We start from the raw sequence: 24,845 nt of genomic DNA, 5'->3' as shown, positions 1-24,845 counted from the left end.
GGCCCAAACCTGAACACAGTATTTGAGGTGCGGCCTCACCAGTGCCGAGTACAGGGGGATGATCACTTCCCTACTCCTGCTGGCCACACTATTTCTGATACAGGCCAGGATGCCATTGGCCTTCTTGGCTGCCTGGGCACACTGCCGGCTCATGTTCAGCCGGCTGTCGACCAGCACCCCCAGGTCCTTTTCCACCAGGCAGATTTCCAGCCACGCTTCCCCAAGCCTGTAGCATTGCATGGGGTTGTTGTGGCCGAAGTGCAGGACCCGACACTTGGCCTTGTTGAACCTCATACAACTGGCCTCAGCCCATCGATCCAGCCTGTCCAGATTCCTCTGTAGAGCCTTCCTACCCTCAAGCAGACCAACACTCCCACCCAACTTGGTATCGTCTGCATGGTAGGGTAGAAACTAGTTATCTTATCCGGAGAGGTCAAAGTAACAACAATGGCTGCTAGCAGATATCCATACGGCTGAGATGAAGTTTGCAGCAAATAACCCATTGAGTGATCATTCTTAAAAATATATGGTAGTGGGCCAACTGGCATCTGTTTACAACTCTGGAACTCAAAATACACATTAGATACCAAATTCAGAATATATAGATCACTTAAAATCTAGCAGTTTGAGCATCTGAAATCACTACCCACTTTTACAATCTTCCCTTTCCAGCAAAACAGTGAATTAATACGTGAATGATGCACCTCAGCCATTAGCACAGAAATTGTGAAACGTGGCTGAATGTTTTTACACTTCTGGTCTAAGGTGGAGTACAAAGTCATCAGAAGGGTTGTGCACATTGGATCACTGGCTGCAGCTGCTGGAGTTGTAAGTCTAGATAAAAAAATCTCTTCTGGAATGATTTCCAATTCAGGTTCATTGAATAAAATGATAGGTATAGCTGAGGACATTTTTGACTTCTCTGCACTTTGCTAACCTGACACTGAACCTTTCCGGCTTTGCAAACAGAGCTACTGTGGCTAGTGATAGCATCTTCCAACAATGGCTTAGAGCAAAAAAGAGGCATGACATCTAATTGTATCACTTTTCAAAATAACTTCAAGTATGACACAGGGGAAAATTATGACACTTGTAAAAATTTATATCAAAAAGTTTCTCGAAACTCCTGCTCCTGGCTACAAATAAAAATAGTATAATAGAAAAGAAAAAGATTTTGATTTTCTGTATCATCTTAATGCCATCAGGCTAGCTCCCAATATTCTCAATTTGCATTTGAGACACGATTCTGAGAAAAACACCAGTCGGGAAAATAACATTGCTAGAATTTAGTCCTTCTAAGTAGTTTAATCAAAGAAACTACTAAGTAACATCTGAATAAACACACCAAGTTCTTGGGTAGAATTTTTAAGCAGCACCAAAAGATGCAATTCTAATGACTTAAAAACTTAAGTGCTGCTAATGTTCAGTGAATCTTAGGTTCTTCATGCTCTATACCTCTTTTAAAATTTGATTTATGCTTTGAAGCCGTGTTGCTGCTTCATAAATATGGCCTTTGGACAATACATGGTAGTGACAGCACACTTGATGCATTCTAGAAAGGAAAGTGCAAAGCCCTTCAGCATGTGGAATAAACCACCCTGCCTCAGTGACTTAGAAAGCAGGAAACTTACTTGGGAGAATTGTTTTGTAGCGATTCTTACGCACTAAGCCTGGAATATCATATTCCTTTGGATCCACAAAGTTCATTGGAATTTCCTGTTAAAAAAACCCACAAACAACACAAAACACAGTAGGTAGTATTATTAGATTCACAAAAGGAATAAAAACCCCAAGCCCATTACGTCCTGCCTGTGAGGGAGGCAAAGTGATGAAGTCAACTGAGACATATGGTGCAGTACTTCTAGCAATTTACCACCAAAGTATGATTGATGTTTCCTTTTACTGTCACTGGCTTTCTTTTCTGAAATCCTTAATATGAAAACGCTCATAGTGATCACTGAGCAATCCGTGCAATGGCATTATGTTAGCTCCTAATATTATTAGAACTGAATCGCAAGTGTAGGCACAGAACAAAGCAAAAAGTGGTACGTAAGATACTCTGCTCCAGAAGCAATGGACCTCAGACACCATCCTTTCTGACTCACACTCCTCCTTCCTCTCTGAGGGTGGAAGGAAATAACTTGCTAGTGACTCTCACCAGCAACAAATTATGACCTACATTATGACAGGTTGGCGTACTGACCTGACCCTATGGAGCTGGGGGAGTGTCACTCTTTTTGCTCACCACACTTTGCTGTCCCTGCCTATGGAGCTTTAAACAAGTGTTCAGGGATCACCTGCTCTCTACACTACTGACCCAAAGAACACACAAAGATGGAGGGGCTTCTTATTCTCCACTACTCATATCCCGCAACTAAGTGGCCAACACCAGGCAGGAACAAACAGGAATCTGCCACCAACTGGAGTCAGTAGGCATGTGATGAAATGGGATGTGTCAACCAGGCTCAGCAGAGAAAGGGCTCATGGGAGCTTGGGAGCAGAGCTGGTCATCCCAGCTGCTGCACACTGGATTTGAGAGGCCAGTACTGGACATACTGGTAACGGGAGTCAGGGTTGAGTAAGACAAGCCTCACTCTGGGAAGAAATTAAGATGAGCAGAGCTATTGACTATGGTAAATTCTGTAGCTTTAGAAGACTGACTATCTGTGTCCTGTCTCTTACACAGCACTGAGCATACTGTTGGGCTTAACCAGAGGCAATTAATGATAAAAACATTTTGTTGAAGTAGTTTCCTATCAATTTGAGAAACTGCATGGGAATGCAACCTTCATGTTTTCCTCAATTGTTACTTGGTATTTAGTCACCCAAAATTCTTCCTGAACCAAGCTCCATGGTCTGTCTTTGGGACTTAGTCATTCATAGCTCAAGCAAATTTTTGGTGAAATCAACAGGACTTCTGTCTGAGTAAAAACTCTAAATCTTGTAAGAATTTCAGGACTTAGCCCTGCAAGTGATATCTCCTCTGACTTCTCTTCCAAAATGAAACACAGCTACTTGCTTCATCGTGGGTCTGGACCCACCAAGCAGGTTGGACAGACCGAAAATACACGATGCAGAGCTAGCTGGTGATAACTGTTTCATAAAAAAAACAACTAGTTTACAATTTTTAATTACAGAAATGACATTTTTATTACACAGCATTTTTATCTACGCTTTTTCAGTTTTCATTAAAGAATGAAAATGACTTGGGATAGTTTGGCTGTTGAATGATTTTTCTGAACACCAGGAAAACTAATTCAAAATCTCAGAGAAACGAAGCATATTTTTTCCTACTTCTAACACTATTTTCTTTGCTTGAAAGCTACAGTGCACCTTAGAGACTGATGAAACTGTATGTGGACTTGTTCAGCAGTCAATTCAGACACTCGCTAAGCAAACATTTCCTCCCTAGAACAGCAGTAGATGCTTTACTTTAAAAGAATCAGGGCCTGCCTACACAAAAGCTGCTTTTCTTCAACTTGTACAGCACTAAGTGAATTAAAGACCACAGATATTTGGCGGTCTGTTTTAAAACAGAAGTCCAGACTATTTCATCTCCCCCTGTGCTTGTAAAGTGGAAAAAAAAACCCCAACCCTGAAGTTGCACAAGGAGGGAGGACAGCAAGTAATACTCAAAGTGTTACTCCTGCCCTTTCAGGCCCTTGCAGGGCCTCATAAAGAGGACAGGCTGAAAGGGCTGTTAGGTTGCAAAACATCATCTTCCTCCTGCTCTGCTGAGATTCCATGCTTAAGAGAATATTTGACTTGGCAGCATTAACTTCAGTAGCTCTTGATCAGTAGCTCAAATAGTGCAGCATGCGAAGACTGTGCCCTGGTTACCTCCCATCTTCTGCAGGAATTTACAACCCTGCCTAGTAGACATAATACTCATAGCCACTGCAGCATTTTGCATATTTTTTTTGCCAGGTATAATAAACATGACAATGCCCATCACATGGACACTCAAGCAGTTAGGGAAGAGACTCATAGAATGCAAAGATCTAAAAAGCCAGTCTATTCACCACCTGAAATGTACCTGGCCTTTATGCTAAACTACTTAGAAATCCAATTTTCAACTGCTTGCTTCATCTGTATACGTATATTTTTTCCCAGAATGAGGCAAAGAATTCTTTCCCCCAAAGCAACAGTGAGCAAAGGAAGCATACTTCAGAATCCTAAAAGCAACTGACAGAGCAGCTTACAACTAGTAAATAATTTTTGTGCAGAAAAAAAACCAGTAAGACATACTTTCTATGGCTCCTGCTGAGTGACATAGCCATCCTGTGCTTCGGTTATCTGGAGAACATTCAGGCTTGGAAAGTAGCTCCATGCCAAGCATTCAACAGCAAAGAGCATGCACTTGGACTAATTTAATCCCTAGGGCAACTCCAGACACATTTCAAGAAGTTATGCCTATAGCAAACTTGGCTTTTCTTCTGTACTCTAGTGAAAAAGTTTGGTTTTTTTGTTAAAAAGTAGCATTCCAACAGAAAAAAAAAAAAGACTTGTGAAAACAAAGCTTTTTTATTTTTCGTTGCCAGAACCAATTCTCTGGTTTTTAAGTGGCAATATCACTGAAAGCTTTCAGACACTGTCATTTCAAGGGATGACGAATTTCGGAATTGCATTAAATGCTTCACTGATGGAAGTGGACTTTGTATGTACTAATTTTAGACTTGCAGAAAATAATAGCAAGGTTCATGGAAGAGAGACAACATCCCATTTTTCTGGTGCTCCTAGAAGAGAAAGGTCAGATACTCACAAAGAACTCTGCCTGGAGTATGAAAGGATCCAGGGCTTTCTTGTGCAGTTCCTCTTCAGTAAGGATGTTTGATGCCGTCTGAAGGTATTCTCGGGCTGACTGTTCCCGTGGTGACATGACATAGCCAAAACCTTGCTCAGAACAGCCTGGGGTACACATATCCAGTGTGAGCGAAACATTTGAACCTCTCCTGCAAAACAGAGCAATCGGAGTTTGCTTACAGCAGAACAGACTGACCCATCATTGTCAGCAATGGATACAGTCCCAATGACAGATAAACAGCAACTTTAGAAAAGCACCCAGCTGGTTCTGCTGTGTACATTATTGTCACTAACTGTGAAAAATGGGTGATGCTTCTTGTGTAGGCAAGACCAAAAGATGATTTTGTACACTGGAATTTGAAGGCCAACACTTTCAAAGTGTTGTCTGTAGTGAGGTAACTGTATACTTTGTCACCTAAATGGAAGCAACTTGCTTGTCAAAGGTGCTGAGCAGGCAACTGCAGGAAAGTTTTCATACTTGTGTAAATCACACCGTATTTTTGGATGCCTGAATATGGACTGACATTTTAGACACCACAGATGAAAATATTGGTCTTAGTTTTCATCAGGCCAGATCCTACTGAATAACCATTTATTAGTAGCACAGACAACATCAGTGGGGTAAGATCTTGGGATAAACATTACCAGTTCAACATTAATTAATAAAGACATGAGATGCAAACCATTACAGCAAATAATTTTTCTGTCTGAAAAACTTTCTTTCCACAACAGTACATCACGAGAAGGATAAAATGAAGGTCCCAACATTTTAACAGTTACATTAAAAACAGAGATGCTGTTGAGCATAGAATTTTTAGTGGCTTTTATTTAAGTTAGCTACACAATAAAGCAAAAAAGTCAAAATGCCTGCATTGTTTATCGAACGCAGTTTTAAAGCATTTCTGAGCTTCTGTCAATCTTGCATATCACAGACAAAAGTAAGATTCAGATGCCATCAGTGAATCTATATTTAAATATCTTTAACATAATAATAAAATCATACAGTATGATGATTACTAGGTGTAAAGTTCTATGCATCCACACAGTAAACCTACTTTTGATGACTTTCAACTGGCAAAATCTAGTTGGAAGGTGATTGCAGGAGCTATTGAAAAACAATGCAAACGTGCAGAATGACTAGCTCACAAAGAAGACAGTAGAAGTTGTTACTTGGATCACAGCCCTTTTCCGGATTCAGGAGTTTTTCCAAAATAATGTGCAGCCAGCCTACTGCTGGCAGGATGATTCACAGTCATGGGGAAATGATTTTGGATGAAACATGATCACTGATGGTAGACACCGAATCTTTAGTGACACCTTTCAAAAGGTTTTGTTCCTACCCTGTGTGCTGTTAAATCGCTACTACATTCCTCCCCAGAAACAGATGCATTTGATAACAAATACTTTGGGTTCTTTTAAGGTAGAAGCAGCTACATATATAGATATATTAATAGTTCTTCAGCATGAGGAAATGAGATTGTTTCTTCTTAAGAGTAACATTCAGTGCTGTTTGAATTTAGATAGTGACTACCCTTCTAATGGCGTAGGTGGTTAAAGAATGAGAGGAAAATTAAGATGAAGAAGCAGAATGGATGCAGAAAAGGGATAGGTAGATAATTCAACACAACACCAAACAAAGGAAGAGTGACCAATGCTTGATGTAAATGAAATCTTTCAGAGTTCAGCCCAAACCTGAAATGATGTCTGGCTTCTCAAGCACATGTGTATGTTGAAAACAAGTTTATTTTACATCTTAAGTGTACACGTTCTACCTAGCATGAGCATTTCAAGCAATTGTTTTCTTTTTCCCATCTCTACTTCTTTGACAGTTTTTTAATTGTAATTCATTACTTGAATCAACTGATATTCCCCAATTCTCTTGAAACAGTGAATATCTTTCCTGCAGGCTAGCGGTCACCTGAGAAGAAATGTTAGCATCTTTGAAATGAGAGAGATGGAATGAAATCAGGGATGGTGATGCATTTCGAGCCCAATCTTGCCCATAATGAAAAACAATGGCAAAACTCACTGATAGCAGCAGGTTCAGGGACAAGCCCCAGAGGTTACTGCAATCTCAAATATAAAATAGAAGAATATAACAATAAAAGGTAGGACATTTTAGGAAAAATGTTGTAACCAAGAATAAAGTGAGGAAAAACATTCTAAGCTCACAGAGTGCAAATTAAAAGCCTCTTCTGTAACACTCCCTTCTACTGTGTCATGTGGCACTTTGGAAACTCAGCATCATACTTTTTAAAATTTAAGTTCTGCCCTTTAAGTTTTAGATATGAGAATTAACTATGGTTAGAACTCCAATTAAGCTTGAAAAATCTAGAAATAAAGAAAGGTGATAAATCGCTATGTTGGCCCTCCAGTAACCTCATTCTTATCATCGCCTTTGCAGAATTTCTTCATGGGATTTCTGTCCTCAAGATCTTTGTTCTCTTTCACTAAGACAATTGCAAGAACACAAAACAGAAAAAGACGCAGGCTGCCAACAATATAAACTCAAGCTTCCTGTAATCCACAGAAGAAAAGACAGGAACCTTAAACTAACCTCAGCCTCAGAGATGAGGATGCTAAATCTGGTGTACTTCCTTTCACTCATCCATTCACTCACACACACAGACACACTGGCAAAGTGAAATAAAATAATCTTATGGATGAAAGCATAAGGATAATTCAGTCCAACTGAACACTCAGTAACTCTGCTGAACATTCCCCTGTCTCAACTCACACATTCTGGAATTCACCCACCTCCGGGCCTTTTAAAGTTTACCCAGTACAGGTGACCTTTCTGTGAGATGTACGAGTAAAGATGGAGAAATGCAACACAAATCAATACTGCATCATTCCTATCTTCCTTTTATCTTAAAACTGCCTTTTCCCAGCTGTGAATCTCTGAGAAGCTCCATTGCCCTGCTGGTTCAAGGAGTGAACATCAGCTAACCCCAAAGTTTCATTACTGGGTTAATTTCAAAGGAATTCATTTACTTTTGGACTAACCCATTTATATGAGAATTATTGCAGATTACCATTTGTCCTACGGTTTGCTTTTGGAGAAAGGACTAATCCTCCAGCATGAGTAACAGAAAAAAATTAACAAGATCCACCTCTTTCAGAGGTAAAAGCTTTCACCGCCCTATAGTGGATTTCATGCTATGCAGTTGCCATCTTGGGGAACGGCAAGAGACTGATCAAATACAAATGGATATTTCAAAGGAAAGAAATGGCACTTTTGAATAACGCTTGTTGACAGCCATCTAGAAACCGTCTGTTTTTTGGCTAATATGTTTATATTTATGACCAGACTGAAAACAAGACAGGAAATAAAGCAGGTGCTTGGCTTTAAAACCACATTTTAAAGTGACATTGCATGAAGGCAATAAAGCTTCCTACTTGGCACAGAACTCCTAAATCCACAAAATCTGGGACCAGACTTTCCCCTAGTAATCACATCTACCCTACCTTTCTTGCAAGCCCACGGATTTAACCGTTAGAGTAGCTGGATCTGTCTCCGCTTTAATGTCCATTACGCAGTCAAAGACCGGAGTCTCTGGTACGGGATCCAAATCTAGGAAGTCATCCTCATTTTTATCCTCTGTCCACTCTGAGTACGTGAATGAAGGCTGCCGGCTCACAGATTGGCGTCTGTCCTCTTGTAGCGGAAAAGGGGGGTCTGGACGGGCTCTGAGTAGATGCCAAAACTGGAGGAAACAAACATTAAGAAAGCTTTCTGCTTGTTGCCAGCCCTTCCATACAGCCTAGAGGGTTGGTCTTTAGGGCAGCATCCCAGCTTACTATAATGTATTGGAATTGGAGAGTATTGAACAGGACAGGAATGTTCCATGCAGGAGTAGCTTTGTGGTGCATGTTACAAGGATTCACATCTACCCATTCAAACCTGCTTTCAGCCACAGAGGTTTCCACAGAGCTGGCCAGGCTTAACTCGGGGATACAGTGGAAGCAGAATGTGCTTGTGACCATCATATGCAAGCCAACGTGATATCACTGTCCTTTTGTTCAGTTTCTTCCCCTTCCTAGGCTTGTTTACAAAATAAAAATCTACTATACTATTCTACAAATCATACCTCTCCTGACTTAATGGTCTTCCATCTAAAATTTAGATATAGCTGGGTTAAGAAAAGTAAACATAATTTTCCTGAACTACACATCTTTGATAATCTGGCACTGTACCCCAAATTCGTGTATAAACCAATCATTTTTTAAAGAGGCCTTGATTTTGATGCAACTGGTTTTGAGGCTCAGAATGCCAATTTCAGTTTCTGGCCAGTGGCAAAGTCTGTTTTGTAATCTAATTATCCGGTTTAAACATGGTATAGACATTAAATAATAAATCTTGTGAAGTTCTAGGACATAAATGTAATATTAAAGTTTACGTTATAAACTAATGAAGAGTTTGAAATGGCAAGAATCTAAAAAATTACTGTACATTGGTTTGCATGGATGCTGTGGCAGACGAGATGATTTAGAGGTTGTATCAGTAGACTGTTTAATCCTACATGCAGGCCTCAGTTAAAAATTTCAAGTCCACCTCTAAATTCCAGGATCTGGAACCTTAGGCCAACTTCATCCCTCTAGCACTGAACTAGGAGCAGTATCGCTCAGGCTAAATGTTATACAAACTATATTGTACTGCCATGCATCCTTTTGAGACTAAGAAGAACAGGTTGTATTTTCCAAAGTAAAGTGTCTTCTGTCCTTTTCTTATATGGCTTTTAAATAGGCAGTTGAATTTAGAAAACGTGCCATTAAAAAAGGTCAAATTTCTCTTTCTAGGCTACTAAAGCACATTAGCTTGTATAGGATTTTAAACAACTATTTTCTTGTGCCTGTGTGTCTTCATGTACTCTCACTTCTCTGAGAAAGAATGAAAGGAAGTGAAGAAAATTTTAATTTCTGTCGGTAGTCAGCTTTAGCCAATGTTAAGACTCTCATAAAGCAGCAGTATTCGTTTGACAGTTACTTCACACAAAATGTTTTTTGTTTCAGTTAATCAGAGTACACAGTAAATACAAAAGCAAACATAGGAACATGATACTATACTTCTATTTTACACAAATTTGGGGGCAAATCTGAACTGAGTCTGTCCCACATGCTTGGCCTGTTGGATGACAAGCAAGAAGCTTAAAGATCTAATTCTATTTTCATTTCCCAAGATGACTTCTGGAGCTTGGCAGTCCCACAGTACTAGCCACGGTTCTTTCACTTACTGCAAGACTGTAATAGCTGAGCAGTTCACAGTGTAAAGTATCTCCTCAACAACTTTGTACTGCTGGAGAGTGCTGTTGTTACTAAAATCAACACTTGTGCTGAGGGCCAAGTTGAAGGTCTAGGTACCAATTATGTATTACAGATTCTAGAGCTGCTGTGGTGACACAGGATTGATTTTACTGGTGATTTAACATACTGTAAATCCAAAGGAACAAAAAGTTCACCCTAGAAAAAAAGCAGCTTTTCTTTAGATTGAAAGGAGTGTGTGGTAAATAAGGAGCTGCCGAAGACACTGGAAGAAATTAAGTTATACTTAAAAGTGATGGGGTTAAACTAAATAATGGAAAAATAGGCAGCTCCGAAAACCTGTTCAGGAGGACTAGACAGCTCTATGCTGGTTCTCTGCAGCTGCCTGGGTCTTAAAACACCATTATATGAGGCAGAAAACAGACAGCATCACTAATACAAGCCTCAAGCACTCTATCCAGTCTTTTATTTTCACTGTGATTGCTAACCTCCCAGCACATTCTGGTACCTGGGTATTCTCAGAGAAGTGCCTCAAACCTTAGCTGAGGTCTGCTCTCCCGAAGAATTTGCTCTACATGTATTAGTGTCACAAACTGCCTGATACAGGTATGAGCTGCACTTTAGCAAGTGCACAGTCCAGCCAGGGCCTCTCTTCTCTTGGTATCACTTCTGAGAACCCGCTTGACCACCATTTCTCAGCCTCATTAGGTGGCCCAACAGTTATTGCTCTACATTAAAGCAACAAATTACCTGTATAAAAAGGCACATTTTCTCCCTTCCCCAGGGAACTACTAAAGCATTACTGTAAGTTACTGGATAAAAAAATGCAATAAGCTGCTTTTCACTGCTATGCCATCTAGTATATACACCAGTGTGTATAAAGACAGAAGTATCTATAAAGACAGAAGGGTATATTTGGGAAAGAAAGATTTCATCATAAAGGCACTCCTTAATGTAAAAGACCCCTTTAAGGTCTCTTCTAGGCAGTGCATTGCTTAAAACTCATGAAAAATCAAAAATAAAAAAATAAAATTTAAAAAAAAGAAGATATCACTCAGCTGAAAAAGAGGGAAAAATAAAGAAAACTGTCTTCATGCAACTATCTGTTGTCTACCAGGCTGGGATTCTAGAAACCCTGCTTAGCTCCATCACTACATTATTTTCAATGTTCTGCTAATGACTATTTTATACCTTATTCCCTAAATACCGATAGAAGCAGATGTTTTCAAATTGCAAAGCAGCATGACCTGGGCTGCATCAAAAGAAGTGTGGCCAGCAGGTCGAGGGAGGGGATTCTGCCCCTCTACTCTGCTCTGGTGAGACCCCACCTGGAGTACTGCATCCAGCTCTGGAATCCTCAGCCCAGAAAGACATGTGACCTGTTGGTATGAAGACAGGCTGAGAGAATTGGGGTTGTTCAGCCTGGAGAAGAGAAGGCTCCGGGGAGACCTTATTGACGCCTATCAGTACTGAAAGGGGGCTTATAAGAAAGATGGGGACAGACTTTTTAGCAGGGCCCGTAGCAATAAGACAGGGGGTAACAGTTTTAAACTAAAAGAGGGTAGATTCAGACTAGATATAAGGAAGAAATTTTTGACGCTGAGGGTGGTGAAACACTGGAAGAGGTTGCCCAGAGAGGTGGTGGATGCCCCACCCCTGGAAACATTCAAGGTCAGGCTGGACGGGGCTCTGAGCAACCTGATCTAGTTGAAGATGTCCCTGCTCATTGCAGGGGGGCTGGACTAATGACCTTTAAAGGTCCCTTCAAACCCAAACCATTCTATGATTCTATGACTCTACGTCAGAGAGTAAGGTAACAGGTAGGTAGGAAGGGATAAGGCTCATATGCTCTCTCTAAACAGCCTCTCCTTCCTAATGCCACTGTTAGAGAGAACATACTGGGCAAGATGGACCATTGGTCTGACCTCACAGGACATTTCTTATGTTCCAGTTCTCTGTGACTTGTCCAGAGAACAGGCTGTCACACAGAGACATTCATGCCTCCACTCTAGCTAGGAGACTGAGACCACAGGAATACAAAACAGAGCAAGTTTGACTATGTGGAAACTGTTATAAAACTGTTTTCTGCACAAAGTCCACTCTCATCTACACTGATGTAAGTGTTCACTTGCAAGGAGTTACTACATATGCAAAGCAGTTCAAACTGAGATCAGAATTTTTGGTCACAGAGAACTTTCATTTAAAGTTACTTGCTGTGCTAAGAATGGGTCAGCAATAAAATGTTTCCATTCAGCAACAACTAGGTTGGATATGCAGAGAAATCACACCCCTGCTATTTTGATTTCCAGCTCAGAATGTTTTCTGCAAAATTACCTAGAATTCACACAGTTCATCACAATTCTCAGATGTCTCATTTTTGTTCTTTAATATTTGCAATTACAAAATCACCAGAAGTTTATTTTTTGAGGACAAAATTCATCTGGGTAAGGAACAGCAGCATCAAAAAAGCAGAAAATTGCCTAAGCCCAGCTAACTTCCTTGCCTACATCAACGATCACAATAATGGAGGCATTAACACTAATTACTTTGCCTTGTGAATGGTCTTACAAAGCACATTCACCCAACACTTTAAACAGAAGATTTTGCCACTGTGCTGCCTCTGAGTGACCTTAACCGTGGTATGTAATATGACAAACTTCCTACCAGGGAGTGTGGCCAGCAAATCGAAGGAGGTATTATTCCTGTCTCCTTGGCACTGATGCAGCTGCACCTTGAATACTGTGTTGATTTTAGGCTCTCCAGTTTAAGACAGAGAAAGACAAACTGGAGTGGGCCCAGTGGATAGCTACAAAGGAGGTCAGGAGTCTGGAGCACATGACCTTTGAAAAAGGTGGACTTCCTACCAGGGAGTGTGGCCAGCAAATCGAAGGAGGTATTATTCCTGTCTCCTTGGCACTGATGCAGCTGCACCTTGAATACTGTGTTGATTTTAGGCTCTCCAGTTTAAGACAGAGAAAGACAAACTGGAGTGGGCCCAGTGGATAGCTACAAAGGAGGTCAGGAGTCTGGAGCACATGACCTTTGAAAAAGGTGGAGGAATTGGGCTACCAGGGAGTGTGGCCAGCAAATCGAAGGAGGTATTATTCCTGTCTCCTTGGCACTGATGCAGCTGCACCTTGAATACTGTGTTGATTTTAGGCTCTCCAGTTTAAGACAGAGAAAGACAAACTGGAGTGGGCCCAGTGGATAGCTACAAAGGAGGTCAGGAGTCTGGAGCACATGACCTTTGAAAAAGGTGGAGGGAATTGGGCTTGTTCAGCCTGGCAAAGAGGAAGCTGGAGTGATCTAACAGCAGCCTGCAACTACTTGGAGGGCAGCTCTAGAGATAATGCCTCCAGACTCTTCTTGGTAGTGGCAGCTGATACCACACGGTACAACGGCCACAAGTTGCAGAAATTCAGCTTGGACATTCAGCTTTGGGAAATTCAGATGAGACATTAGGAGAAAATTCTTCCCCCAAGAGCGCCATGCAGTTGTGGCACAGGTACCCAGAGACATGATACATCTCCTTCTCTGGAGGTTTTCAAAATCTGTGTAGAAAAATGCATGGCTGACCTTACCGAGTGTTAGCAACACCCCTGCTTCAAGCAGGATGTGAGACTAGCAATCTCCAGAGGTCCCTTCCCACCAACAGTCCTGTGATTCTATGATGTACTTCATTATACTGTACATCACTCAAACAGCATGTACATGGTACAGCTTCAGCTTCCTGGCTGCCTGAAGGTGCACTGCTGTAAGGACAGGAGGTGATGTTACACCTGCATTTTCAGTAACTACATTCCCAGTCTAACAGAACAGTACACAAGGGTATGAAAAGCCATGTTCAATTAGAGCTCCTTAAAAAGAAAGAATTCTCCCTAGCTTTCCCATCTAGCACAACCTTTGTGCCAGTTACACAATCAATGGAGAAACACAATATACTCCTCCTGCTTCCAAACAGCTGACAGCTAACTAGATTAATTGTAGTCATCTTGTTCTGCAGCTGGGGCCTTGGCCTACATCTACAAGGGCATTATATTCACAAGTACACTGGTGCTCTGGAACAGCTATTTCTGCCACTTAAGTCAATGGATGCTCTGCAGGTAATTCATAAGGCAGCAATATTAGACGGTCCCATTACTGGACCACATCCCTTCTATTTAAGTGAAAATAGTTTGCCCATCTGTGGATGGAGAGAATAAAAACCATCAGTGTAATCCCCGATTCATCAAGAAATTGAGTAAGGATAAGTGTAGTCATGATTCCTCTATGTAAAGCAAGCAGATAATTATATAGAAATAGCCCCAAAGATGTGGCTTTACAATCAACTTGGGCGTAAGATCAACAACTTCAAGTAGATTAGACATCTTATAAAAACTCACTGAAAAAGGGCATGAATATAGTTTGCACAGTATCATAACTTACCAGAGATCCTATAAATAACAGTCCTAGAGAAGCTAAAGACAGCAGGATGTATGATGCCACAATGCTCCCGATTCCAGTCAGGTCCTGTGAAACAACAGAATTGACAATGATTCATAAAATATTTAGGGGCACCGTATAGTGTCTGCATGCATGTTCTTGGCAAACTATGTATTCATTCTTGGATTTCCCATGTAGATTTAGTCATACCTTACTCTTGTCCCTGGAAAAGCCACCACCAACAACAGAAAAATGCCAGGCTTTGGAGAAGACTGAAACTGAAACCACCTCTAAGCCCCAGCATCTCAGAAGGTCTAAAAAATGGATTTCACTTTGAAGGCAAACAGGAAATCTGCTTCCTACCCTCATGCATTGCCAAAATTGAGATCTGGATCCATGATTCAATTTTGCAGCCTGGACCCGTGTTTCATTACCACAGTCAGTGTAATTTTATACTGTGGCAAAGGGCTTCAAAGAAAGCTTAGTACTGTTCGGGTAATTGTGGGTCCTTACGTAAAACCCAGCCACAGAGGACTTTTCTACATTTTCTACACGTTCTGTGAAATACCGTCAGGTTCATTCACAGCACTGGCAGTGAAATTCACTCTGATATCCTAGTCATATTTAAGTAGTTTAGAGTTCAGCCTATCCTCAGTAGCAGGTACAAAATACAATTCTAATGGGCTTCAGTGGGCAAGGAATTTTACTCTGTTTCTGACCCACTAGTACAGCTAAAGATAAATTCAGAGTTAAGAGCTTATTTTAACATCAGAATATTTCTTTGCCTTTACTGTTTTCAAGTCTAAATTTGCACTGTAAATAGTGCTATAATAAACAGTCCTCAAAGATATGCATGAACATCTGCACAGAGTCATACTTGGGGTGTTCCTGTGGTGCATTCTAGGAATCAGTTTCCTCCACACTGAACACTTATTTTAAGTCAAAATCCTATAAATCAGGGATTTTCTGTAAGGAACAATTTGTTAATGATTGACCCACTGCAAATAAGATACAGGCAATGCTCTTTGAAGAGCTCTGATTGTGCATAATAAATCCAACTAAGAAAGGACAAAGAAAAAGTGCTTCTTTCAAATAAGCAAAAGAGTAGGTGACATGCAGCACATAAACATTGTTAAGCAAACAGAGAAAACAGTCTGCACTGTACTTCAGCCACAAGAGGCACTGAGTCAGATTTCCTATTTGTACTGCACAGCCTCTGCTACAAAGATTATGTACAACAAATTTAAACATTCTGATATCAAATATATTTTGCCTGATTTATGAAAGTAGCTGCTCACCATTTAATTAAGGTTCTGTCCACACTAGAGAAATCTGCACTGGGTATAATTACCCCAGTAATTTATCAGATGAATCATACCGGTATACGTGTCATTATGTCATGGTGAGAACCTAAGCAATTTTACTGGGGTAGCTTTGTAGATATAATTGAATCTGTACACCTAGTACACCTGAAATACTTTTACTGCACATAGATATGCTCTAAACACTCAACAAAAATAGAATTTTGTGACTGAGTATCTTGTGATTTGCACCCTTTATATGGGTTGATCCATTCTTCCAGAATTTAAGCTTCTATCCATCCCAATAAATTAAGGTCCAGCTCTCCCTTTACTGTGGGCTAAACCTTAGTGGGCTGATTTCTTATTGCTTTGTTTCATTTGTAATCATTTGCACATTATGAAAAATCTGTTGTGCTGATCTAACGTCATAACCAAAATTCAGCCCTGTGTCTTGAAGATAAAATATGGATCTGTTTTCAGAAAACTCTTTTCACCGTTTCAGGGGACACACACAATGCAGCAGTCACTATATTATATGAAGTACATGTGTATTATACTTCTAATCAGAAGAGGTATTAGAAGCACCACCCAAGGCTACTGACATCAACTATATAACCAGAGAGGAGTACAGGGACTTACCTCCCCTTGATCTGACAAAAACTGTTTAAATGGGGTAAGCAAGTAAGACAGCAGGTCAAAGGCATTCTGAGCTGCTGGGATGGTCCCATAAGTGCTGTACCACAGCATCATGCAGAGAAGCTGTGTAATCAATCAGAAAATACATAATGAGCATCTCTCATTATACAAACATTCATTTTCATTTCAAGACTGCATAATTAACTAATTTAGTTTTCATTGATTTCGTGTTGATCATCGTTTTTGCTTTAAGAAGTCAGGTATTTTCTAGGCTGTAGCTTAGCAAGAATAAAAAGGCTGAATGCTAAATGCTCAGCTACCATTAACTAGATGCATATCACTAAGTTAATCAAGCTTACTCTGATCTACACTAGCAAAAGGACTGCCCATGGTAGCCTGTACGTGAGAAGAGCAACAGATTCCTCTGACTTCTGAACTTTCAGCATTACTACTTTTAGATCAAAACTGGTAATTCAATGAACTTTGTATGTTATTAAAAGACTATTAAGGCCTATCTCATACTATGCAAAGCTCTCACAAATAGCCATGTTCACACAGGCATCCCTATGTACAGATACAGACACACAAACATACACGTTGAAACATTTCATTTGAACCACTTAAGGTTACTGCACACACCACAGTTAACATAAAACTACAAAAGCAATGATGCTATATTTAACACCCTCACAGAGAGGTATACCCTCATCCCCAACCACGAAGGGCACACTGCAACTTTAAAGGATACACCTCCCAATCCACTTTTTAACAAAACGGTTACGTACCCCCATACGTATCAGCTACAGAAGATGGATTTGTTAGGAGATGGGTCATTTGGCAAAGGAGGCATTTGCAGAGGGGCAGGGAATGGGATGGGAGTTTGGGACATCAAAAGGTAGGGGCTTTGCCCTGCAAAGCAAGGCTGTGAGAGGTGGCTGCAGGAATGAGAGGACTGCAGCTATGTCTATTGCTACATCTACAATGAATGAGGAGGAAACCTCCCAAGCCAACAAAGCTTAAAAGAAGGGTCCCAGCATTTCAAAGCGATGACAAGCTGCCTTACCAGTATCTGTGAGAGGACAAACAGATACATGCTGTCTCCAGGCATTAATCCATTCCACCGGGCAGCCCAACCAAGCAGTGCTGTTTTCTGGGAGGTCTTCAGAGACTGCTCCTTCCTGTTCAGCTGTCCTTGTTGTCCTTCAGCTTCATCCATTGACTCCATAACAGCTGGACTGGAAAGACCTTCACGTGAAAATGACATGTGCAGGGAATGAACAGTGTGTTACCCTTGCAGCCACCGCAGAGCCTGCAAGGGCTATTGTTTTCCTAGAGACAATGGTTACCTCTCAGTTCTGTAACAGCAAGTGCAGCTCAGGATTGTGAGCGTCACACTCTGTTAGTGCAGCTGTATTCACCTGCCTTCGTCAGAAAAAAGTGAGTGTGGGCGGATAAATTATTTTCCCTTTCTTTCTGGAGGTGCAGTTTCTGGGCTTTGTTGTTAATAAATTCTCATTTACATCACTGCACCTTTTCGTTTTTACTTTTTAAAAGGAACCATCTGTGCTATTTCCTAGCTCCACACTTCCCGGCTACATGGTGGCAGAGAACCCATTTTGTCCCTCCCTGCCTCAATTTCTCTATTTCCCCTTATTTGTCTGCTTTGTCTAATTTGATTATAAATTTCTGAGGTAGAGACTGTTTCAGGTTATGTGTCTGAATAGTGCTCAAGGGCTCTGGATTTTGCCTGAGTGACCTAAGGCACTAATAAAATAGACTTTATTCTAATAACCTACTTCTTGGATGAATTCATACTCGAGAGCTATTTGATAATGTTGTAATGCTATTCCATTCAGTGGAAATATGCACTGGAGTGGCTAGTACCTCAGTAACAGTATTTTGAACACAGTCTGTGTAGATATAAATTAATTTACGAGCTAAAAGGAGTGAAAGATCAGACCCAGCTGACGTTAAGTACTACTGATTTACATCTTTCTACATGAGGAAAGCCCCAAGGCTGCCCTATGTACAACACTATAGCCTTAAGCCTAAGCCAGCCACCTGTGCCCCAGGGAAAGGCCACATTGTTGGCCCTTCCATGGTTTTTTGAGGCCAGATTTCTACAAAATGTTCCTCTCAGACATTTCTCTAAATGTCTCACAATAGCAACTCTAAGTCAGATAAGCATCCATAAACTAGCCACAGCTCTAATTAGGCAAATGAAACATAGGAACCATGTATCAGCCAAGGGTCTGGCCACTGAGTAAGGATTCATGAAAATATCCCATTCTGATTTCTAAAATACAAAAATGTGAAGGTGGATGGGAACATGAGATGCTTATTCCCACTCTGTGATTGTTCTCCCTCCCCTCACTGAAACAGACCTTAGGACATCCATGCCTGCACGAGAGAACAAGGTGTTTGGGAAATGCTGATGGCTTCCTCTACAAGGTTCTCCATCCCCACAGCTGCCCAGCAACAAGAGAGTCATTATTGTGTAATGACTGGGGAGACCCGGAGACACAAGAAGGAGCACCTGCAAGGTACTACCAGGTACCTCCCCAGGACCTCAGGTTACTGGTTTCTCATTTTCAAAATATCTCCAGTCAGTTTATGATGGGTAGTGACCTCAGCAGGGTATGCTGGGTATAACTAGTTATATGTAGCTATTTTCATTGTCTTTACACAGGTATTTCTCAGGAAGCATACAGAATGTGCATCTAGACAGACATATTCCCATGTATGTCATACCATAGATATATGCTGAGATTAACTGACTATTTGCCGGGAAGGACTCAGTACAGTAATTTGCATAAACACTATCAAAAATTCATATTAAATACAGGCCAATAAAACACGGAAAAATATGGAACTAAAGAGGTAAAATCAGAAGCATCAACAATACCAGCCTGTATTTCTCACAGTGATAAAACTTCCTTCACTTTCATCTATATGTCTTTAATGCTACAAGACAACTGCTTGAAAATAGCACTTTTCAAAGAAAAGCAGACAGTTTCTGGAATGTAGCTCAAGAGATCATGGGAGCTCTACCTCTCTGTCCTCCAGGCTCCAGCCGGTGATCTACAGTCCATGACAACCGCCCCCCCCCCAAGAAACACAACCCAGACACAGTCCTTGGTGTCCACTGACCATATGCTTAACACCTGACTTCTGATATCACGCTACATAGAGCTGGACTCCAGGAGGACAACACAGCGGCCACATTAAGCAGCCACAGTTAAGGCTGCCTAAATACTTTCAGTGCTGACCTTTGTTTTCATTTTCTATAATGTGCTAAAACAGTTAAAGTTGAAAATTTTCAAGCTTCCAAACTGCTTCATGTCTCACCGGTTTTGGACAAGAACTGAGGGGAAAACCCTTGTTACTGTTTGCCAATTTTTTTCTGCTATTTTTGCGGGATGTTTATGCTCTGCGTTTTGGAACAGGAATTTGAAATTTAGCAAGGACAGAATCTTGATGTCAGAATTTTTTTTTTTGCCATCCATGCAAAAAGACATGCACCTGTGGCTGATATATAAACCTTCAAAAATATCTATTTACATATAGTTTATTATGGCTTGCTCCTAAAGTCTTTAACCTTCCGTTTTCACTAAGCATGTTTTAAGTCCTACTTTTCCTTTATCTGCATTAAATAATGCACCTCTGTCCCTAAGAATGGCTAATGAACCTATTTACTGTTTTTCCAAATCCTAATGACTTCCTTTCTTGGATAACCCTCCCCAAAGCTCAAGAAAAAATACACACAGAGCAGAACTAAAACATCTTTGGGAAGACAACCAGAACAAGGAGCCATGGAATGCAGATTTCAAGCTCAGCTTTCAACTATTTTTTATAAGTTACAATATTCATATTTCCTTCCTTTCTTGGATAACCCTCCCCAAAGCTCAAGAAAAAATACACACAGAGCAGAACTAAAACATCTTTGGGAAGACAACCAGAACAAGGAGCCATGGAATGCAGATTTCAAGCTCAGCTTTCAACTATTTTTTATAAGTTACAATATTTCATATTTCAGAAGACTTTTTTTTTTTTAACTGACCAAAAGCTCATTCACCTGCCTTATATGCAGCAGGTAAACAGAATTTCATTGTTTCATATCTGTAACAGCCTGAGATTTTACAAGGTCACTTCTGTCTAGGTTGGAAACAGAACCCTGTCTCTAATATGATGATGTGAAGGCCACTTAACCACACGCCTTCTGGAACAAAGACGTCAAAGTTAGGGGACCGCTCTGTGTCTGTAACCATGGGGATCTATGCCTCTCCACAGCCCAGAAGCCCAATTCCTGGTATTCCAGTGTTGTCTATCAACAGCTGTACAATTGTAGGAGTCACATTCTCCTTCTCCTGACTGCCCTATATGAAGGACAATAGACTACTTCTGCTTTCAATTATTTTCACTGCATAAGGTAGAGATCTGGTCTATGGACCTACGAGTCCAGGATTCCAGCTCTGCTGAATTGATACAGCTCAGCTGTTATCAACAGGTATTTTCACTAATACAATAACAGACAATGGGGGCACCAGGTCAAGAACTAAAATAACGGAGAACTGTCTGAATTCATACATATAAATGTATAGATTAAGATTCATGTCTTGGGTATACAAAGAAAGTGCCTTGGACTAATTAAAGTCTACTCAAAAATTTGCTACTCCAAATCACAAAAGATTAGATTTTAGCAAACATAATGATGCCCACCTAGGGTTCTGTATTGATTTAACTATGTCAGCTTTAAACAATACCTCAATTACCATTCACAGTTCATCTTGCAATCCTATATTCCTGTATTATTTGCTCTAATGGGCCCTGGTTTCTTTCAGTGCACAGATTAGGTAATAAATGAGTGAGACATCAGTAAAGTTTTCCTGTGTCAAGGTCAGTGCGAAGGTCTTGAGACAGCTGACAAGGACGACTACATCCCGGAGGAGTGAATTAAGCCTCTCCTCTGCTAGTGATTTGACTGACAGTGAAATCTAGCATCCATGTGATATCCTCCCGAATTCCTGCATCACGGAGATTGGGATTCAAGTTCCACGAGTACTTCTGCTTTCATGCAGGGCTATGCTTGCTAGAAAAATCCCTTTGGCAGAAGAATTAAAAGGTCTCTGATATCTGTAGTAGCCATATGGCTTGTTAAAGCAACTTGAAATTTCAGAACAGCACCATAAACCTAACCTCATTCTCGCTGTTCAGGGAAAGGAAGTTTCTGGATCAAACCAGTGATCCATTTATCCTGTATTCTTTCACTTAAATGTAACCACCAGTACAAGCTGCCAAAAATAAATGGCACAACACTTTGCTGTGGAATAATCTATACAGGCAAACATCTTTGTCCACTCACAAGGTGACAGCTGGCTTCCGTAACTCAGACAATGCCCGTTTTAAAACCCCTGTGCCTCCATCTCTTTCTTTTTCTGACTTCATATGTGGGTACATAAAGGGCAGAAGAATGAAACAAGAATACCTATATACATTCCCAGAAAAACACGTGCTTACAGTACTAGACTTAACTGAAACACTAAAAGGCACTGTAGTAATAAGTAAGTCAACAATGCCTTGCAGGAACAAACATGCCATGATCCAATCAAATGCTGCTGTGGGCGAGGCATCAGCAGCTCTGTAACTCAACTGATTCATACTTAGAGCCTTCAGAGAAAAACAAAACAAAACAAAAAACAACCCCCCAGGACCACGTATCCTGGCTGTATTTCCTAATGAAGTTAACACTTTAAAAGAAACTTGTGTCCTCTCTTGTGCATGGGTGCTAATGCTCAAGGAATTGACACAGCTCCGTTGGCAGACTTAATTTAACATGTATTTTTGAGATGAAAAAAGACTTGTTCCTTACCAAAAGGATTTTTATAATAGAAATAAAATGTACCCCAGCAATGAAAATATAGTGCTCGTATAGTTATTAGACTTTTACTTACATCCATCACACTGTGCCTGTGGGAATTATGCTTCTGGTGGATTGGGTGGTACTGCCTTTTCACTGGGAAATACAGATTTTGTTAATGGTGGCTTCTTCTTCGTTCATGGTAGAATCCCTGAGCTCTATGGAACTACCTGCCAGACACACAAGATAGGAGGGAAAAACGGGCCTCACCTGTTCTGCCAACTCTCAAGCTGCAGCAGTCAACACGCCACAGCAGCTCAGCTGCATTGTCCCGTATTTGTTTTTTGTGTGTGGAGATCCGTAACCCACTGAACCTGTCTATATCTTCATAACCCTCTGAACCTGTCTGTATCTTCATGATGGCTGTGCATGACAAGAATTTAGTCTATAGGAAGTGTCCACAGTGTGGAAACATTGCAAAGTATGAAGCAATACTTCACATCCATCGAGATACCAACACTTCACACCAGAGTCCTAAATCCACATATAGCCTCTACATCTTCGGATATCAAAATGCAACTGCCTACTGAAATCACTGTCTCAGATTTCCATCTAACTGCTAGGGAGTCCTGCTATTGATTAGAGAACAGTAGATGAATGTATACTACTGATATGGGTCTGCAAATCAATTGCTTATTTTCACATGCACCTAAGTTGCACATGCAGGACATAGCCCTGGCATTGTACTGCACATATGTGCAAGACCTTGTTAAATCTGCAGGTCGTAAGACACACTGATTGCAGGCAAGTCCAGATGATGGTGAGACACATCAAAGCTGAACGAGCTGCCTCAGAGTGCACATGAACAAGAGGTAGCTTGTGCTGGAGGGGTAAAAGACAGCTCATCTAATCAAAGAATGGAGCTTTAGGAGAAAGGTATTGGCTGAGAAGACATTCTCTTTTTTGCTTGCCACTGCAGTATGAGAAGGATGGAAACAGAATAATTGGCTTTTGGACCAAAAGTCAATCTTTCTTTTGCACTGCAGTGGTATGGGAGGAAGTGTGTAAGAGGAAGGGGATCTTTCAAACTTGCATGGCAACCAACTTGTGTACTTAACATTCCTCTCTCCACAGGAAACCAACTGGTGGGTCACTATTCTACAACTCTGAAACTTTTACTGAACTTCTTTATAACCAGCCAATCTCAGATATTAAGGAGCTAAACATAATGACAGAAGCTGCATCATTACTGTTTACAGATGGATACAATTTACCACCTAGGAAAGTCTGTTTTTTCTTGATGCTCTCTGCACTCCTAACTCATCTGACAAGTTATGTTAAAAATTACACTCAAGATCTAATGAGCTGTGTTGAAAGCTGGGAATGGTATTTCCAACACTTGCTGTTATCCTAAGAATGCATCTCTTTCTCCTCCATTATTAATTTTTTTTGACCTTCCCAGTGATGATATGCTACCGACTATTTCTACTCTACTTGATCCCTGACCTGCTCTATTTACAAGAGTTCGATACGTTTACCTTTTGCAAATGGCTGAACAGAACATTGACTGGGAGGAGAGCATCTAGTCCCTAAAAGTATCCAGATTAAGAGCTGCAAAGAAAAACATTCCCAAATACACCCTACAGCTATCTACTACTGTGTGACTGGAGATAGAAGGGATTTACAACAATGTAATTGCCTCAATACTTCCAACTCCACTCTGGAAAAAGTCCCAAGTTTTAGCTGCCAAGAACTTGTGGTTGGTAAATCTTGCATTTGTAATGTAAAACCACATAGAGAGCTACTTCAGAAGATACCAGACAGCTTAATTCAAACACTAGCAACAACCCAGACAGATCCACATATCCCACCAAGTTTACCACTAAACACTGCAAGGCACCAAAGCAATTCTAAAATCACTTTGGTATCTAACTGGAAGCCAGTTAGATTCATCCAGTGGTCCTTTGTAGGACTGCAAACTCTAACTGCAGACTTCATTCTCCTCTCTGTGTAACAGAGCTTAAAGAAGAAATAAGCCTGACATACCATTAATCCAAGTAAGAGGTCCAAGCAACTGTATATACCACCTCTGACACGTTACAGAGGAATGGAAAACTCTTCACCAAGACACAGTCTACATACCAGCAACCTGGTTGTCAGTCTCCTATGTTACTTATTCTGAGACGAAATTCAGCTTACGATTTCTAATGCTTTCAGTTTGTACAAAGTGTATCTACCCTGGACCATAAGAATTAGCTGGGCCAAGCTACAGGTATTCATAGCTGTGTGGGGAACAACTGAAATTTATAACATTCAGGGATTCTATTTGGGAAAGCTGGATGTTTTTGCTAAACCGATCACACTGGAAGTAGCCAAGAATATTGGTATTTAATTCACTCCGATTCCTGGGTTGATATGCCCATCAAGAGGAATGCAGCTGCTCAAGAGCTCTCAAGTGACACTGTTTCAGGCTCTCTGAAGATTCAAGGGAACACCACCCCATGCAGGTTTGGTTTAGGGTTGTTTGGGGTTTTTTGGTGGTTTTTTTTTTTTGTTTTGTTTTG

General features: G+C 40.7%; 1 protein-coding gene across 1 annotated transcript in view; it reads right to left on the bottom strand.

The window, feature by feature from the left end:
- Positions 1-24,845, bottom strand: part of PTPN5 (protein tyrosine phosphatase, non-receptor type 5) — a 63,140-nt gene that overhangs the window by 20,762 nt on the left and 17,533 nt on the right. The window contains exons 2-7 of the mRNA XM_009288757.2: positions 17,488-17,669; positions 16,428-16,547; positions 14,491-14,574; positions 8,272-8,510; positions 4,763-4,952; positions 1,632-1,716 (exon numbers count right to left, since the gene is read on the bottom strand). Coding sequence (XP_009287032.2) covers positions 1,632-1,716; positions 4,763-4,952; positions 8,272-8,510; positions 14,491-14,574; positions 16,428-16,547; positions 17,488-17,669 — 900 coding nt within the window. The remainder of the gene's footprint in view (positions 1-1,631; positions 1,717-4,762; positions 4,953-8,271; positions 8,511-14,490; positions 14,575-16,427; positions 16,548-17,487; positions 17,670-24,845) is intronic.

The sequence above is a fragment of the Aptenodytes forsteri genome, unplaced genomic scaffold, assembly GCF_000699145.1.
Source record: "Aptenodytes forsteri isolate BGI_AS27 unplaced genomic scaffold, ASM69914v1 Scaffold8, whole genome shotgun sequence".
NCBI lineage: Eukaryota > Metazoa > Chordata > Aves > Sphenisciformes > Spheniscidae > Aptenodytes > Aptenodytes forsteri.
Note: the sequence above shows the minus strand (reverse complement) of the source record. Positions and strands in the feature narration are given on the sequence as shown.